The sequence below is a fragment of the Bison bison genome, unplaced genomic scaffold (genome assembly GCF_000754665.1).
Source record: "Bison bison bison isolate TAMUID 2011002044 unplaced genomic scaffold, Bison_UMD1.0 scf7180017864080, whole genome shotgun sequence".
NCBI lineage: Eukaryota > Metazoa > Chordata > Mammalia > Artiodactyla > Bovidae > Bison > Bison bison.
Window position 1 is genome coordinate 1,335,801 of NW_011494652.1, and position 17,455 is coordinate 1,353,255.

General features: G+C 54.2%; 1 protein-coding gene across 2 annotated transcripts in view; it reads left to right on the forward strand.

Moving 5' to 3' along the window:
• Positions 1-9,766, forward strand: part of DHCR7 (7-dehydrocholesterol reductase) — a 20,157-nt gene extending 10,391 nt beyond the window's left edge. For both annotated transcript variants that reach the window (XM_010837645.1, XM_010837644.1), the window contains exons 5-9: positions 444-534; positions 1,188-1,401; positions 3,249-3,453; positions 4,259-4,390; positions 7,674-9,766. In XM_010837645.1, the coding sequence (XP_010835947.1) occupies positions 444-534; positions 1,188-1,401; positions 3,249-3,453; positions 4,259-4,390; positions 7,674-8,138 (1,107 nt within the window). In that variant the 3' untranslated portion in view covers positions 8,139-9,766. The remainder of the gene's footprint in view (positions 1-443; positions 535-1,187; positions 1,402-3,248; positions 3,454-4,258; positions 4,391-7,673) is intronic.
• The last annotated feature ends 7,689 nt before the right edge of the window (positions 9,767-17,455 follow it).

A 17,455-nucleotide genomic window follows, 5' to 3' on the forward strand; every position in this document is an offset into this window, starting at 1 on the left:
GGGAGGGACTGCCGGGGTGGGGGGGGCTCCTTTTCCGGATGATAAGAATGTTCTGGAATTAGCCACTGGGGATGGGGGCACAAGCTTGGGAATACGCTGCACACTTTCAGTGAGTACTTTTCAAGGGTGAACTGTATGGAATGTAAGCTAGTGGGCTCTCCCAAAGGGAGTGGCTGAGCCCTGTGGGGAGACGGCGTGGGTGTTCTGAGTGGTGGTGACGAGTTTCCTGTTCAGGGCTCCCTTCAAAGCCTGCCGTCAGCCTGCGGTCGGCGTTCCCAGAACTGTAAGCTCCTCTGGAAGAAGTAACCAGCCACAGTCATGGCTTCTCCCATTCGTGTGGCATCTGCCCGTTCATCGTCTCAAGTGATGGGTACGGCCGGGTCGAGGCACAGCCAGGCCCCGCAGCCCCCGGGGAAACTGGCTGAAACATCTCTGCATTGCAGGTGCTTCTGTACATGCTGCTTCCTGACTTCTGCCACAAGTTTCTTCCGGGCTACGTGGGGGGCGTTCAGGAGGGCGCCGTGACTCCCGCAGGTAACCCGGGGTCCGCCCCCGCTCGCCCACGTGCCGCCTTTCCCTGTCCGTTCCTCTTACAGGGCCTGACCCCACACTCACCCCACCAACACACATACACACACAGCTTCCAGGGACGGCCGCCAGAGGTGAGGTCAGAAATCACATTCCCAATCAGGGAATGAAATAGCCCCCGCTCCCTGCTGGTTGTGTGGCTGGGCTTACGGACCATCTCCCCGGCAGGGACACTTGGAGTCCCCCAGGGGCACCGCAGGGGCCCAAGCTTTGACTTACAGGGCCTTAGGGCCGACTGGTCCATTCATTCCCCACAGTCACTGAGACCCCGGCCCAACCCACAGAGAGCTCTTGGCTACCCTCCCCCCACCCCCAGCCCCACGAGGTGCCATAGGGGACCCTCGTCCCTTCTGCTGTGGCTCCAGCTCAGCCTCGGGCCGGTTATAGATGTCCTGCGCCCTCTCTTCCCCTCAGCCAGAGTGAGCGGTTAGTCCTCAGCTCACAGTGTGAGGTGTGCTGCTGGCGTGTTGACCCTGAGGGCCTGAGTGAGTGGCAGGAGCCACTGACTGGCTCTGGGGGCTGGGGTCTGGGGACCCCAGAAAGGAGCCAGGAGCAGTCACAGTGGGCAGACGGCCCCGCCTCGCGTCTCCCCTCCGCAGGAGCCGTCAACAAGTATGAGATCAACGGCCTGCAGGCCTGGCTCCTCACGCACCTCCTGTGGTTCGCCAACGCCCACCTCCTCGGCTGGTTCTCCCCCACCATCATTTTCGACAACTGGATCCCGCTGCTCTGGTGTGCCAACATCCTGGGCTACACCGTCTCCACCTTCGCCATGGTCAAGGGCTACCTCTTCCCCACTGACGCCCGGGAATGGTACGTCCTCAGTGGTCGCCTGAGCCCTAGGTGGCAGGTCAGAGCCTTTTTCTAGTAAGTTGGGCTAGGACTTTGCAAAAGTCTGAGGATTGAGCATCATTGAGCAGGAGCTCAAGGGACCGTGATGGACTCTGAGGAGCATTTGTATTGAATGGGTACCTTCTCCTACTTGGGGAGGATGCAGTTGAAGGTGGCCAAGTCTATCTTCGGTGGCTGAGTTATCTCCAGCAGGGCCATAGGGAAGGAGGAGGGCGGGAGAGGCAACTCCTTCTTGCTGTGAAACGTCAGTGCGGCCTAAAGCAGTCTTAGTAAGAAGTCTTGTTATCTCAGTGGCTTTAATGTAATAGCTTCCCAGGGAGAGCCCTACTGATTGGTGTCCATTCTCATGGAGCCTTGAGTGAGATAGTTAGCAACCATCCAACTACCCATCTCTTCATACATCCATATATCCAATTCTTCATTCATTCATCTACCACCCATCCATCCATTTATCCATCCATCCATCCAACACATCCACTCATTCACCCGTCTACCCATCCAACCACCCATCCATTCATCCACTCTCTACCCATCCAATCACTCATCCATCTGTCCATCCAACCATCCACTCATCCACCCATGTACCCATCTACCCATCCAACCACCCATCCATCTACCCATCCAACACATCCATCCAACCATCCACTCATCCAACCATCCACCCACCCAGCCACCATCCATCTATCCGTCTATCCCACATCCCCCATCCCTCCCTCCCCATCTCCCTGTATCCATCCATTGACCCATGTCCCCACCCAGCCATCCATCCACCCAGCCATCCATTCATCTATCCATGCATCTACTTATCCTCACATCTCTCCCTCCCCACCTCCTTCCATGGACACATTCATCAAGAGATGTTTGTTGGGTCCCTCCTGCAGACAAGTGTAGGCAGTGGGGCTTTAGGTGTGAACAAGATTCTAGTTCTCAGATTTCATTTTAGTTTTGGTTCTAGATGAAAGCAAAGTGCTTCCTTTAACTGTTAGCCCTGGGCTCTTAGGAAGCGTGTTTGGATTCTGGCACTTTGAGCTTGTGTGATGATCGAATGACGAGGCTGGCCTTCTATGCCTCGTGGAAATCATTTTCTCTGCTTTATAGTCACACTCCCTGTTGTAGACTTTGTATATTTTGCTTCTTTCTACTTATCCTAGTTGAGGGAAATGGACATGAAAATACGTTTCCCTAGCTAACACAGAAATCCCCGTGTATATGCAGCAGGCGGTAGTGTGAGTCCCCAGCTAGGTTATCCTGGCTGATTCTCTGTCACGCCTGTGGTCAGGTGATGAGGGCAACAAAACATGAAAAATTTGCCCAGCAAGGCATGGGTGTGGGCCCTGGAGCCGGGCACCTGGCTCTGAGGCTGGCGCTGTTTTTCACGTCTGCCTTGGCATCGTTTATAACCTCACTTGCCTACGGGGGCCCGAATGCTCTATGAGTCCTTGAGAAGAAAATCTCTGTCCAGTCGAGCCAGTTGGGCAGCTCACCTCCGGGGAAGCTGGACGTGGGAGGAGGATCCTGGGCACCTGCCCAGGTACAGTCTCCCCACCTTCGTTAGGACAGAGTGAGCATCTCAGCTCAAGGCCAGGCTGAATGCCAAGTGAAGTGTCACGGCTGTCGGGGAGGGGGCCGGAGGCTCCCGCGGTCTCTGCGTGCTGGGTCCTTGCAGCTCACGGCAGGCCTCCCCCGGCTCTTCTCTCCTGGGCCTGCAGTACCCAGGCCGGGCTGCGCACCTGTGTCCAAGCCAGCCAAGGAGGCTGCTTGTGAGAGGCACTCGTTGACAGCATGCATCTGTTGTTTGTGTTTTCAAGCAAATTCACGGGCAATTTCTTTTACAACTACATGATGGGCGTTGAGTTTAACCCCCGAATTGGGAAGTGGTTTGACTTCAAGCTCTTCTTCAATGGACGCCCCGGGATCGTCGCCTGGACCCTCATCAACCTGTCCTTTGCAGCCAAGCAGCAGGAGCTCTACGGCCACGTGACCAACTCCATGGTCTTGGTCAACGTCCTGCAGGTAGCCTGTCTGTGGCCTGGGTCGGGGGCTGTGAGCTCGGACACCGACTGGGTGCTTGGGAAACCCGAAAGCCAGATTGCGTTCAAAAGACAGTAAGAAATATTAGTCGCTCAATCAGGTCTGACTCTTGGAGACCCCGTGGACTGTATTGCCCACCAGGGTCCTCTAGCCATGGACTTCTCCAGGCAAGAATACTGGACTGGGTAGACATGCCCTCCTGCAGGGGCTCTTCCCAACCCAGGGATTGAATGAACCCTGGTCTCCTGCACTGCAGTCAGCTTCTTTACCATCTGAGCCACCAGGGAAGTCTCTTGAAAGACTGTAGAGGGGGGTCGGCACCCTTCGCACGTGTCTGGGAGGCTAGCTGCAGAGTGGGAGGCGAAGGAGGTGTGTCCTCACCTATCAGGAGCGGCACTGGCCCTGGGGACTCGTGTGGCCCATGGCGAACTCCAGTTTGCCCCTCAGGCGTGTCAGTGGTCCTGGCAACACGGCTCTGATGGCCGTGGAAGGACCCCGTCCCAGTCCCCCACCCCCAGAGCCATCTCTCTGCTCCCAGCTCCACGGCTCTGGGCATTGGCGTCCAGGACGTTGCTGGGCACCCCTCTTCTGGGCCACGTGTCATCTCAGACTTCAGACAGGGACTCCCTCCCCCACTTAGCCCCTGATGGCCCAGGCCCGGCAGGAAGCGCAGCAGCTGCCCCACGGTGCCTGTCACCAGGGGAGCTCAGGGCCACCCAGGGACCCCGTCCCGTCCTGGAGCGTGGTCTGTGCCTGTGGTCAGTATACGACCGCTCCTGTGTTTCAGGCCATCTACGTGCTGGACTTCTTCTGGAACGAAACCTGGTACCTGAAAACCATCGACATCTGCCACGACCACTTTGGGTGGTACCTGGGCTGGGGGGACTGCGTCTGGCTGCCATACCTGTACACACTGCAGGTGAGGAGTGGGCCAGGGAGCCCCCCATGATGCTCGCCCCCCCTGCCCAGCAGGACCTTCGGTGGCCAGGTCCCCAGGCATGCCCAGCACTGCCCTCAGAGCAGACAAGCTGAGCACGTGCCAAGCCTTGTCCTTGTCCAAGTGTCTGGATTTTTCAGCTGGTATGGGGGGGCACCAGAACCTGGAGAAGGGAGGCTGGTGCCCCTTTAGGGAAAAGAGAAGGCTTAGTGTTATGAGTCAGCACAGACTGCTGTAAAAAATATCTCAGACCCGGCAACTTGAACAACAGGATTCACTGTCTCCAGGAACAGGATTCACTGGGATTCCTGGAGGGTGGACTCACAGGCCTGGGTGTGGGCAGGGCTGGTCCTCCTGAGGCCCCCTCCTGGGAGTGCAGATGGCCGTCCCCTCCCCGTGGACACAGGGTCGTCCCTCTGTGTGTGTCTGTGCCCTGACCTCCTCTTCTTATAAGGACACCAGTCCTGTGGGTCTAGGGCCCACCCTCGTGACCTCATTTTACTGTAATCACCTCTTTAAAGGCCTGGCTCTAAATACCACCACCTGCTGAGGTCCTGGGCTCAGGACTGCAACATATGAATGGGCGGGACACAACTCAGCCCCTAAGACTCTGAGAAGAGGATGATTCAGAGTAGACTGTGGGTCTAAAGAAAGATCAGGGTGGATGTGAGATCAGGGTGGATGAAGGTAGCTATTGATATTCATATTTATTCCGATCTTAACACTGAAAGGATAAGAGGCCTGCTGTCCAGGCATTTTTTCCCTTTAAGGGTCTGAGTGTTCACACGTGAGTGGAGGACACGCTGGGGGGCCCTGCCCTGCCCTCTCGGAGCTCATGGCTGGGCAGGGAAGGGTCCTGACGCAGGCAGCCCAGGGCGGGGAGGGGGTGCTTGACAGGAAGTGGGGTACTGACAGCTGAGAGAGGGCCAAGGAGGCTCCCTCAGCCTGGGCATGGGGATCAGCCAGAGCATCTTGGGGGAGCCACAGCCAAACCAAGAGCAGAATGAAAGAGTCTGGGGGTAAGAACGCTGCCAGGCTAGAGGCTGGGGGTGACCAGTCTAGAGGCTGGGCTCTGACGAGTCCAGTGCCAGGCAGGAGTCCTGGAAGAGGGGAGCGTTCCAGGGGAGAGGAGGGTGGAGGCCGGCCGGGACCACAGGCTCCGGGAGAGGTTCCCTCGCGTGCATCACGAGAGTCGAGCGTAGAAACCTGCCTGGGGAGCCAGAGGGACCTGGCTTTGCGCCTCTTTTGGGACACCAGCCAGGGGACGGGGCCTTGAGCATCTCTGGAAAATCAGGGCAGACTCACCTTGGTTAGGGCTGGGCTGATGACTCGAGCTGGGCTGGGCAGCTCTGCCCCGGTACCCGCCGTGTCCTCTGTGCCACAGGAACCACCTCGCGGAGGAGGGTGTGTGGTTCTGAGGCTGTTGCTTCACTTCAGTCATGTCTCTTTGTGACCTCACAGACTGTAGCCGACCAGGCTCCCCTGTCCGTGAGATTTCTCCAGGCAAGAAGACTGGAGTGGGTTGCCATTTCCTTTTCCAGGGGATCTTCCCGACTCAGGGATGGAACCCGCATCTTTTACATTTCCTGCATTGGTAGGCAAGTTCAATACCACTGAGCCACCCGGGAAGCTCTCTGAGGCTGTTGGGGGATGTCCAGCCCTCCACACCATTCCCAGCTCACAGAGAAGAGCCCTTCTTTCCTCTGCGTGGTGTGCGGGCTCCTGTATAGGGAGGTTGCGTGAAGAGCCCGGCCGCATGCTGCCTGCTCGTGGCGTGAGCCCAAGTGAGGAGGTGTGGGGTGGAAGAGAACAGGTTCCTGGGCACGTGTGTGGTTCGCGGCAGCCCAGATGGCCTGCTTTAACAGGCTGTGCGAGAGTGGAGGGAACCAAGGTGGACAGACCCTGTAGGCTGGCCAGGATGAGCATGTGTGAGGCGGTGGGCGGTCAGCAAGTCCTGCCGTGACGTCAGGGCTGCTGTTACCTGGCTGACACCCCTGCGGCATCCCGCAGCAAGAGCAGCGAAGCAGGAAGGTCCCAGCAGAGCCGGCAGGGTGGAGGGGAAAGAGCCCTGGGCTGGAGGCTGGAAGTTCCAGCCTCCGGTCCCCACTCTGGGTCCTCTGCACAGACCCTCTGGACCCGTTTCTCCACTTGGTGGTTGCAAGCTCTCTGGTTCCCTCTACTGTGAGCACCATTTTCCAGGGATGCAAACTGATAGCAGTAGATCATATACACACACACACACGCACACACGCACACACACACGTATGTGTCTGTTAATTTGATTGTGATTGTGGTCCCGTCAAGTCCAAACTCTTCAGGGCAGCTGGTAGCAGCCTGGAGGTCCTGGGACGAGTTGCTACTGCAGCTGGGTCTGACAGCCGTCCGCTGGTGGAATTCAATCTTGTTCCTGAGTCTTTTAGTCTTAGTGTCTTCAGCTGATTAGATGAGGCCCACCTGCCTTGTGGAGGGTGATCAGCTTCATTCAGTCTAATTGGAAACGTTAATCACATCTTAAAAATACCTTTGTAGCAAGTAGACTACTGTTTGGCCAAGTATCTGGGTCCCATGGCCTAGCCAAGGGGACACAAAAAATTAACTATCCTATTCAAATGGTACTTTTAATATTATGCTGTGTGTGTTAATTGCTCAGTTGTGTCCAGCTCTTTGCAACCCCATAGACTGTAGTCCACCAGGCTCCTCTGTCCTGGGGATTCTCCAGGCAAGAATACTGGAGTGGGTTGCCATTTCCTTCTCCAGAGGATCTTCCCGACCCAGGGATCGAACGTGGGTCACTTTCATTGCAGGCGGATCCTTTACCATCTGAGCCATGATTGGAAGTCCCATATGCTATATATTTTACGTTTATACTGTATGTGATGTGTGTGTGTAGATAGAGGCAGATAACTGGCTAGGTGTGCGCCTTCCAACTCGCTTCAGTCGTGTCTGACTCTTTGCGACCCCATGGACTGCACCCCGCCAGCCTCTGTCCGTGGGGTTCTCCAGGCAAGAATACTGGAATGGTCGCCAGGCCCTCCTCCAAGGGACCTTCCCGACCCAGGGGTGGAGCCTGCGTCATTTGCACATGTACTGGTTTGATCCCCTCCGAGGCGGGTGCTTCTCTTCACAGGAGAGGAAACCCAGGCAGGGCCGGGTGGGCAGCTGGTCAGGGGCACAGCTGGGGTGTGAAGCCGGGCCGTGCTCCTGGGCCCGTGGTCCGCCCACCGCCCGGACAGCGCCACGCCTGACCTCTCGCCTCGCCCCGCAGGGCCTATACCTGGTGTACCACCCCGTGCAGCTGCCTACCTACTACGCGCTGGGCGTCCTGCTCCTGGGCCTGCTCGGCTACTACATCTTCCGGATGACCAACCACCAGAAGGACCTCTTCCGCCGCACGGACGGGCGCTGCCTGATCTGGGGCAGGAAGCCCAAGGCCATCGAGTGCTCCTACACATCAGCCGACGGGCAGAAACACCACAGCAAGCTGCTGGTCTCAGGCTTCTGGGGCGTGGCCCGCCACTTCAACTACACGGGTGACCTGATGGGCAGCCTGGCGTACTGCCTGGCCTGCGGCGGCGGCCACCTCCCGCCCTACTTCTACATCATCTTCATGGCCATCCTGCTGACCCACCGCTGCCTCCGGGACGAGCACCGCTGTGCCAACAAGTACGGCCGCGACTGGGAGCGCTACACGGCCGCCGTGCCGTACCGCCTGCTCCCTGGCATCTTCTAGAGGGGCCCTGTGCCAGGAGGAGCCCCCGCGGGGCGGTGAAGAGCGCGGGTCCCAGCCCCGCCCTCCAGGAGCCTCTGCATCCTCACCTGTTAAATGGAGCTCTTGCCCCGAGCACAATCCCCAAGGTTCACACCAGCTGCCTTCTCACCAGCAGAAACACCTGTATGCAGCACTGGGCGAGAGGATGACCTGGTCCGCCCGCGGATGACTCATCTCCTCTCTGTCTGCGGTCCAGACAGTGGGTGTCTGACATCGAAGGGGACGTCCTCCAGCCCCCTGGCCAGTCCTGCCCTTAGCTCTTGCTAAATACAGTAGCAGTGGCCCGCCAGCTCTGCGGGTTGTCGCTGCACTGCCTTCAGCTCCAGGTGCTGCCTGCATTGCCTGCTCGGCCGTGGTGAGCTGTAGCCTTCAGATTTTCTCCTTTGCGCCCACACTGCGTTAACACGTTTTCCTGTAGAGGGTGCTGAGGGACGCTGCACAACAAAGGGCCAGCTTCTGGTTCTGGTTCTTTACAGACTCTGCTCAGGTGACCCAGAGACCTTGGCCACCACCAAGGGGGTCTTCACCCACGCGTTCTCCAAGGAGACCTGAACCCCGGCCTTGGGAGGGGACCCCTTTCTTAGCATGGCCGGCTCCTCAACCCACAGGTATTCTTGACTTTTAGATGTTACTGGCCTGATAGAGTTAATAATCCTTTATTCAGGTGTACTTGGGAGATATCGTGAGTTCAGTTCCCGACCACCCCGATAAAGCAAACACAGTAAGTCCCTGACATATGAACAAGTTGTCATCTGAGAAAGCGTTTGTAAAGTCCAATTTGTTCGTTAAGTCTAACAGAGTTAGTGCAGGTACCCAGCTGGCACAGTTGGCTGTTTAGTACTGTGCTGTAATAGTTTTATAGTACTTTTCCTACAAATAAAACATTTTTAATCTCACAGGACATAACTTGAAAAGTAGAGTGGCACACTAAAACAGCTGGCGTACTGGGGCTGGCGTCGAGCGAACAGGCAGAACACCGGGGCTGGCATCGAGCGAACAGGCAAGAATACCGGGGCTGGCGTCGAGCGCACAGGCAGAAGACTTACTGACTGGAGGCGGGGAGGGGAGGTGGGAGATGGCAGAGCGGAACGATGGCCAGCAGCAGCAGACAGAGGGCCAGCTTCAGGGCCACGCCTAACGTTGACAGGACACATGTTTGCATCTTTGAAAGTTCGCAACTTAAGGTTCCTGTGCAGAGGACTTCTGTGTCACAATAAAGCAAGTCTCATGAGCTTTTTGGCTTTGCGGTGCATGTAATTTATGTTTACACGATTCTGTACTCTTAGGTATGAAATAGCATTGTCCTAAAGGACAGTGTACCTACCTTGATTAAAAAATGCTTTATTGCTAAAAAACGCCGAAATGATGACCATAGTCATATCAAAGGCCACTGATCACAGATCACTGTTAACAAATGTACCGGAAGTTTTGAAGTACGGCCATAGACGCCAGAATGTGACACAGGGACACGAGTGAGCAGAAGCTGTTGGAGGAATGGCACCAGGAGGGTTGCTGGACACAGGGTTGCCAGACATCTTCGATTTGTACAAAAGCTCCATATAAACCTCCCCTGTTCAGACTTCTGCGTGGTTTGTCTCCCACTGGTACCTGGCCGTAGACAAAGGCCTGGGGTCAGCCTCGTAGCTTTGGGTACCCATCCTGGGATTCAGGGGGAGGGACCCCCGCTTCCGCCACCGTCGGCCCTCTGCTGGGGCTGTTCTTGTGCTGGGTGTGAGAATCCATTCCATTTGCCAAAGGGAGAAACTCCATTTGGACTGCCTGCCCCCAGCAAGAGAATGGAGAAACCAGAAAGATGGTGCTGGACTTGCTTCACGTCTGGAGGAACCGAGGACTGGGGTGAGCTGGGAGCCCCACGTTCTGAGCAGGGAGGGCAGGTGCAGGACAACGTGTCCCCTGCTCAAGTTAGAATCGGTTAAGCAAAGCCAGGCAGACTCTGGAATAGCCAGGAAGGATCAGAGCTTTTCTCCCATCTGGCCTGACTTCACTGTGGCTCGGTTGCTAAGTTGTGTCTGACTCTGTGACCCCATGGACTGCAGCACGCCAGGCTTCCCTGTCCTTCACTATCTCCTGGAGTTTGCTCAAACTCATGTCCGTTGACTCAGTGGTGCCATTCAACCATCTCATCCTGTGCTATCCCCTTTTCCTGCCCTCAATCTTTCTTAGCATCAGGGCCTTTTCCAGTGAGTCGGCTCTTCACACGGGTGGCCAAAGGATTGCAGCTTTAGCTTCGGCATCAGTCCTTCCAATGAATATTTAGGATTGATTTCTTTTAGAATTGACCGGTTTGATCTCTTTGCTGTCCAAGGGACTCTCAACAGTCTTCTCCAGCACTGCATTTCAAAAGCATCAATTCATCAGTGCTCAGCCGTCATCATGTGAGCCGTCCAGCTCTCACATCCGTAGACAACTGCTGGAAAAACCACAGCTTTGACTATACAGACCTTTTTTTCCAAAGTGACGTCTCTGCTTTTTAATCGCTGTCTAGGTTCGTCATAGCTTTTCTTCCAAGGACCAAGCATCTTTTAAAAAACTTCATGGCTTCTGTCACCATCTGCAGTGATTTTGGAGCCCAGGAAAATAAAATCTGCCACTGTTTCTATTGTTTCCCCATCTATTTGCCATGAAGTGAAGGGAGTGGATGCCACGATCTTGGTTTTTTGAGTGTTGAGTTTTAAGCCAGCTTTTCCACTCTCCTCTTTCACCCTCATCAAGAGTCTGGGCCAACATAGAACCATGGTTTTCCTGTACTGGTGCCCCACCCCTGCCCACTGGCGCTCAAGGGTCAAAGGGGGTCCTGGGCATCTCACCAGCCACACGAGGCACTCGAGGACCAGCCAGAGCGCTGGGCCCCTCAGGATGGCCCTGAGTACAGTGGGCCCTGCTGTTTCCTCCCAGACCTCTGGCGAATTCATAAGGAGGCTGGAGGGTGGCGTCTGTGAGCCAGATCCTGTCTTCCCCGTTCAACAGCCGCGTGACCGCCAGCAGGCGACTTGCCTCTGTGTGTTCTTTTGAAAAATAAGGGTGATGATTCTTCTGCCTTCTGAGATGGATTTTGCAGGAGAGCTCTAGGTTCAGACCTTAGATCGGCCTATGTATCACTTGGCCAAGTCTCGTGTGTTTGTGTCAGCGTCTTGGAGCTGGGCTGCAGTTCGATCTGTTTTGCCCAGCACGCTCAGCCAACACAGTGAAGCCGGGCACCTTGTGCAACAGGGCAGGTGTGTCTGCCTTTGCTCACCTCTTCTGCATGTGGGTGAAACCCAGCAGCCCTCTCTGGGCAAGGAACGAGGAGCCTGGAGTGCCACCCCTGTGCATGGTGAGGCTGGTGTGGGCAGTGGGGGAAAGGGTGGTTCCCACACCAGAGACACGCCGCCCACGGGATGGGCTTGGTTTCACTACTGTTTCTGGGGAGAGTTATTCCAGGAAGGTATTCCCCTAGGTCTTGGAACTCCCTTGTCTGGATGTGGTTGTTTTTTCATTGGTGAGAAGCCAGGCCAGGCAGTGACACAGCCAGCTTCTCTGGGTGAGAGGCTGAGTTGAGTAGAATGTATGAAATCAAGACATAAGTTCACACCACATGCTTCTTTTCTAGAAGGAGCAGGTCATTCTCACCTCATGGGAGAGACCGCAGTGACTGGGGGGCCAGGAGGGGATGACATTCGTTTCCAGAAATTCAGTGCCCTGCATTGGCTCGTCATCAATGATCCATGGGCAGACCTGGCCATGCCACCCAGTTCCTTGTCCCAGAATATGGGCAGCGGTTGGAGGTTTGTGCAGGACCAGTATGCTCACCTGGACAAACAGGGAGGCTCAAGAAACCTCTCAGTAACCTGATCTGTCGTTAGTGCCAAGTCGCTTCAGTCGTGTCTGACCCTGTGCGAGCCCATGGACCAGCCCACCAGGCTCCTCTGCCCATGGAGTTCTTCAGGTAAGAATACTGGAGTGGGTTGCCATGCCCTTCTCCAGGGGATCTTCCCAACTCAGGGACTGACCCAGGTCTCTTGCATTGCAGGTAGATTCTTTACCATCTGAGCCACCAGGGAAGCCCACTGACATAACATAAATTACCGACTTATCTTGCTTACCTGTCTCCCCCGCTGGAATACAAGCCCAGTGAGGGTAAATTTCTGATTATTTTGTGCCCTGATGTATCCCTAGCCCCAGAACACCATCTGCCACAAGTCAGAAGCTGACTCTTACAGCTCCTACTGTGCTCCAGCCGCCGTCATGAAAACCTTACACCCTGTGACCCTCACAATAACCCTGCAGCTAAATACTACTGTCATCCCCATTTTACAGTTAGTGAAACTGAGGCACAGATGGGCAGTGAGACCTGCCCAGGTTGCAGGCTGATGCACGGCAGAGCTGGGGCCCAAACGCCATCTGGCGCCAGTCTGTGCCCTTTACCACCTCCCTCTGGAGCTTTCTCTCGTCTTGCTCCAGGTGTTAAATAACTAGACAGGCTGTGTCACGGAGCAGGGAAGGTCCACAGGCAAAGCTTGCCACCAGCACTTTGCAGACTATGGGCTGCAAACCGCTCTTGGGTCATAAAGTCATTGCTAGGAAGAGGCAAGGCTATGCATTGTCCACAGCTGTGCTGTAAGTGACTCCGACACTGAGTGGCTTAAACCAGCAGTAGACATCATCTCACCCAGTTTCTGAGGCTCCTGAGTTCAGAAGGAGCGTAGCCGGGTGGTTCTGGGTCAAGGTTTCTCACAGGGTGGCAGGCAAGGCATTGGCCAGGACGGCATCAGGGAAAGCTCGGCTGGGGCTGGAGGACTGCTTGCAAGGCGGCTCCAAGTGTGTTTGGCAATTGGTGCTGGCTTCGGGCTTCCCTGGTAGCTCAGCTGGTAAAGAATCTGCCCACAGTGCAGGAGACCCCAGTTCGATCCCTGGGTTTGGGAAGATCACCTGGAGAAGGGTGTGGCAACCCACTCCAGTATTCTTGCCTGGAGAATCCCCATGGACAGAGGAGCCTGGCGGGCTGCAGTCCATAGGGTCGCAAAGAGTCGGACATGACTGAGTGACTAATGTATGTGTGCGTGTTGGCTGGGGGCCTCAGCTTGTCACCGTGGGCTTCTCCACAGGCTGCTCAAGGGTCCTCCCAACATAGCGACCCCCATAGTGGCTGATCCCCTTCACACAACGTCCGTACGCCGACCTCAGAAGCCCTGCACCCCCACCTCTGTGACACTCCACTGGGGACACGAGGCAGTGCCTTTCAGTGTGGGAGGGGCTACACAGAGGTGTTGCCAGCAGCCAGAGGTGCCATCTTGGAGCCAGGCTGCTATAGGTTACTTGACAATAAAGAAACTTGCAGAGGTCCCTGGAGGTCACTGATGCTGGCAGGTCTGACGGTGGCAGAGGTGAGAGCGTGTCACCCTCCACCGACTGCACCTCCCGCTGGGGTCCAGGGCTCTCTGTGGCCTGTAGCTGCTGCCCAGCTCTGCCTTCTGGCCTGGCACCTGGATGGTTCTCAACACCTGGCACTCAACGAACAGCACCTGAGCAGCCAAGGGACGTTGAGAACGCAGGCAGGTGACAAGGCATCTGACGGTCAAGGGGGAAAGCAGGGGCTTTTCAATAAGAATGGTTTTGTTTTATTTTTTTAAATTTGTTAGTTTACTTTTGATTGTGCTGGGTCTTCCTTTTGTGCTAGGGCTTTCTCTAACTGCAGTGAGCGGGAGGCTCCTCTTTGTTGTGGTGGGCGGGCTTCTCATCGCGCTGGCTCTCTTGTTGCCAAGCATGGGCTCTAGGCCATGTGGGCTTCAGTAAGTCTCAGCACACAGGCTCAGTCGTGGCTCCCAGGCTCTAGAGTGTGGTCTCAGTAATTGTGGTGCATAGGCTCAGCTGCTCCATGGCATGTGGGATCCTTCTGGACCAGGGGTTGAACCCGTGTCCCCTGCACTGGCAGGCAGATTCCTCTCCACTGAGCCACCAATGAAGTTCCTAAAAGTTGTCTTAATTAAAAAATAATAAGTGCAAACTTGGGTCAGGTGAATACCCAAATGGAGGAAAATGAATCTTGACTCGAGCTCACATCATATTGTCGGGGGACTGTGTAATTTCCCCGGTTCTGTCTTGCCACAGCAAAAATTTGAAGTGGCGGACCAGTGTTACAGCTCAGTTAAACATTAGACCAGTGTTAGGACTGCCCTTGTAGCTCAGTCGGTAAAGAATCTGCCTGCAGTGCAGAAGGCCCGGGTTCGATCCCTGAGTTGGGAAGATCCCCTGGAGAAGGAAATGGCAACCCACTCCAGTATCTTTGCCTGGAAAATCTCATGGGCAGAGGAGCCTGGTGGGCTGCAGTCCACGGGGTTGCAAAGAGTTGGGCACAACTGAGCAACTAACACTTACAGCTTGGTGACAACTTAGTTTTATTTGGCAAGCAAAGGAAAATACATCCTTGAGGTGTGAGGGTGGGCCAACCCTAATGATGGGAAGAGAAGAGGGAGTCTCAACTTTGGGTCCTCTTTCTATATGTTTTTTCCTCCTCCCTCCGAGCCTGCCCTATGCAGATTGGGCTAGCCAAGAAAGGGGCATAAACGATATTTTCCACGTTCAGCTGTAGCTTTATATATCCCTGTTGAACTGGACAGAGACAAAATGGGTTAGACAATTGATAATACATGGAGCAATCATAAGCAGCATCAATATGGTGATAACAGGGATTAGTAGGGGCGATGAGCCAACTCCAAATTCCCCCTCGCCAGCAGAAGGATCCCCCAAAAAGAGATTGTAATCACTCCCAAGAACTCTCCAGCTTGTTCTTTGAGATCCTACAGGATCTGAATGTTTTTCTTGAGGACTGTGAGACTTTCTTTAACTTAGCTGGAGGTATTTACCCAGAAGCAACACATCTCATTCAAGATGGCTCAAGTCCTCCTTGTTCAGGGATCAGGAGATCTATCCCCTGTCTATTTTGGAGTACAACCTCTGCCAAGCTGTGTTGCCTCATTAGAGCTATCCTGAGAGAGCTTATCCCCAGAAACTTGATTTTGGGGATGTTCATTAGAATGGCACTCATTGGTAGTCCTGAATAGGTATCTGAGATCTCTCAGGGACTCACAGGTGTATCGAGTATCCTCTTCTGTTTTCTTCCACGGCTTGACTCATGAGTAGTGAATCCAGGAGTCGTGTCCTGGTACCTTGACTGCTGTGGGGGTAGAAAGTATTACAGGGTAGGGGCCCTTCCATGCGGACTGGAGTTGAGCCTTTGGGGACTCATCTTTCCAGACCTTAATTAGGACTTGAGTCCCTGGAGCATATAGTGGTGGCTCTTTAGAATCTTTTGGGTCCTGGTTGACACCCCACAATCATATATCCTGTTGGAGTTGCCCAATGGCCATGGGATAAGACTGGAGGGTCTGAGCCTCTGGATATAGGAAGAGGTCACTGACATAAACAAAAGGTCTCCCATATAGCATCTCATAAGGACTAAGACCAACCTGTTCCTTAGGGGCAGAGGAGAGCTATTGGTAAAGCCTCCTTCCATCCCAGGGAGGTCTCCTGGGTTATCTTTTTTATCGCTGATTTTAAGAATTGATTGGCTCTTTCTACTTTTCCTGAAGATTGAGGCCTCCAGGCACAATGGAGATAATAAGTAATGCCCAATGCTTTCGAGACCCCTTGGGTGACCTTAGAGAGAAATGATGTCCCATTGTCACTTTGGAATGACCTGGGCAGACCAAATCTCAGAATAATTTCATGGAGCAGTTTTTTTTTTTTTTTTTTTAACCACCTCCTCAACCTTCTCAGACCAAGTGGGAAAGCCTTCAATTCATTCTGTGTAACGTATCTATCATGACTAATAGGTATTTATACGCTGGAGAAATTGGCATCCGGGTGAAGTCCATCTGCCAGTCCTCTCCTGGGTAGGTCCCACGTCGTTGGATGGGCTGGGCCAGCTGGGGTCTTCAAGCTCCTTGGGGGTTGTTTAATTGGCAAGTGGGACAAGAGAAGACTACTTGCCTTATAGTAATTTGGAGGCCTGTTCCTCTGAAGGACCTTTCTAGTCATCTTTGGAGGGCCTTTTCTCCTAAATGAGTAGTGGCATGTAAGGAGTTAACCAGCTTCCATTGGAGGTTTCCAGGCAGAAAAAGGAGTCCCTCCTTTTGGAACCACCCAGTATGATCCTCTTGAAAGCCCTCACTCTTAGCTTTAAGAGTCTCACCTTCAGTGTATGGAGTTTCTGGCAAATTAGTCTGTGGAACTAAGGTGGCAATCCCTATTAGGTCATGGTTCTGTAATGCTGCTCTCCTAGCTGCCTGATCATCTGCTTGGTTCCCTCGTGCCACTTCCGTGCTCCCTTTTTGGTGTCCTTTACAGTGGGAGACTGAAACCTCAGTGGGCAGGTAGACCGCCTCCAAGAGCCTAAGGATTTGATCACCATCCTTAATTGGGGACCCTCGGGTGGTCAAGTGGTCTTTCTTTCCAAATAGCAGCATGTGCATGTAGCACCGGAAAGGTATACTTGGAGTCAGTGTAATGCCTACTCTTTTTCAACTTTTGCCATCTCTAAAATTCAAGTCAGGGCTATGAGCTCAGCCAATTGGGATGAAGCACCTGGCGTCAAAGGTTTAGCCTCTGTGGTCTCAAAATTGGAGACTACTGCATATCTGGCTGTTCTTTTTCCATCCAAGACAAAGCTGCTTCCATCAGTGTACCAGATTTCCTCAGGATTGGTCAGAGGATCTTCTGACAATCCCTCTCGGGGTTTTGTCCAGTGTCCCAAGGTTTCTAGGCAAGAGTGAATGGGGAGAGAGCCCTTGTGGGTACGCAGGAGGGTGGCTGGGTTAAGAATCTCACAAGGAGATATAGTCAGGATTTTCCATCAGCACTACTTGATATCTGAGGATCCTTTGATCAGACATCCATAAATGGTCTCTCCCATTCAGGAGTTGTTTCACTTGGTGGCTGGTAAAAATACTTTGCCCCAAAAGAGAGTTTTAATGCATCTTCTGTCAGGACTGCAATAGCTGCAAGATTTTGAAGGCAGGGAGGCCAGCCTTGGGTAGTTGGATCGAGTCTCTTGGATAAGTTAGCTACAGGCTGGGGCTCAGGTTCCAGCCTTTGAGCTAACACTCTGAAGGCTATTCGTTCCTTTTTGTGGACATAAAGTTGGAATTTTTTGGGGGGGAGGGGTCTGGCAACCTCAAGGCAAGTGCTTGAGTTAAGGCTTGTTTTAGTGGAGCCTCTGCCTTCTTTTGACTTCTCCACATCAATGGAGTTGAAACATCCTGTCCCTTCAAACTTTCCTA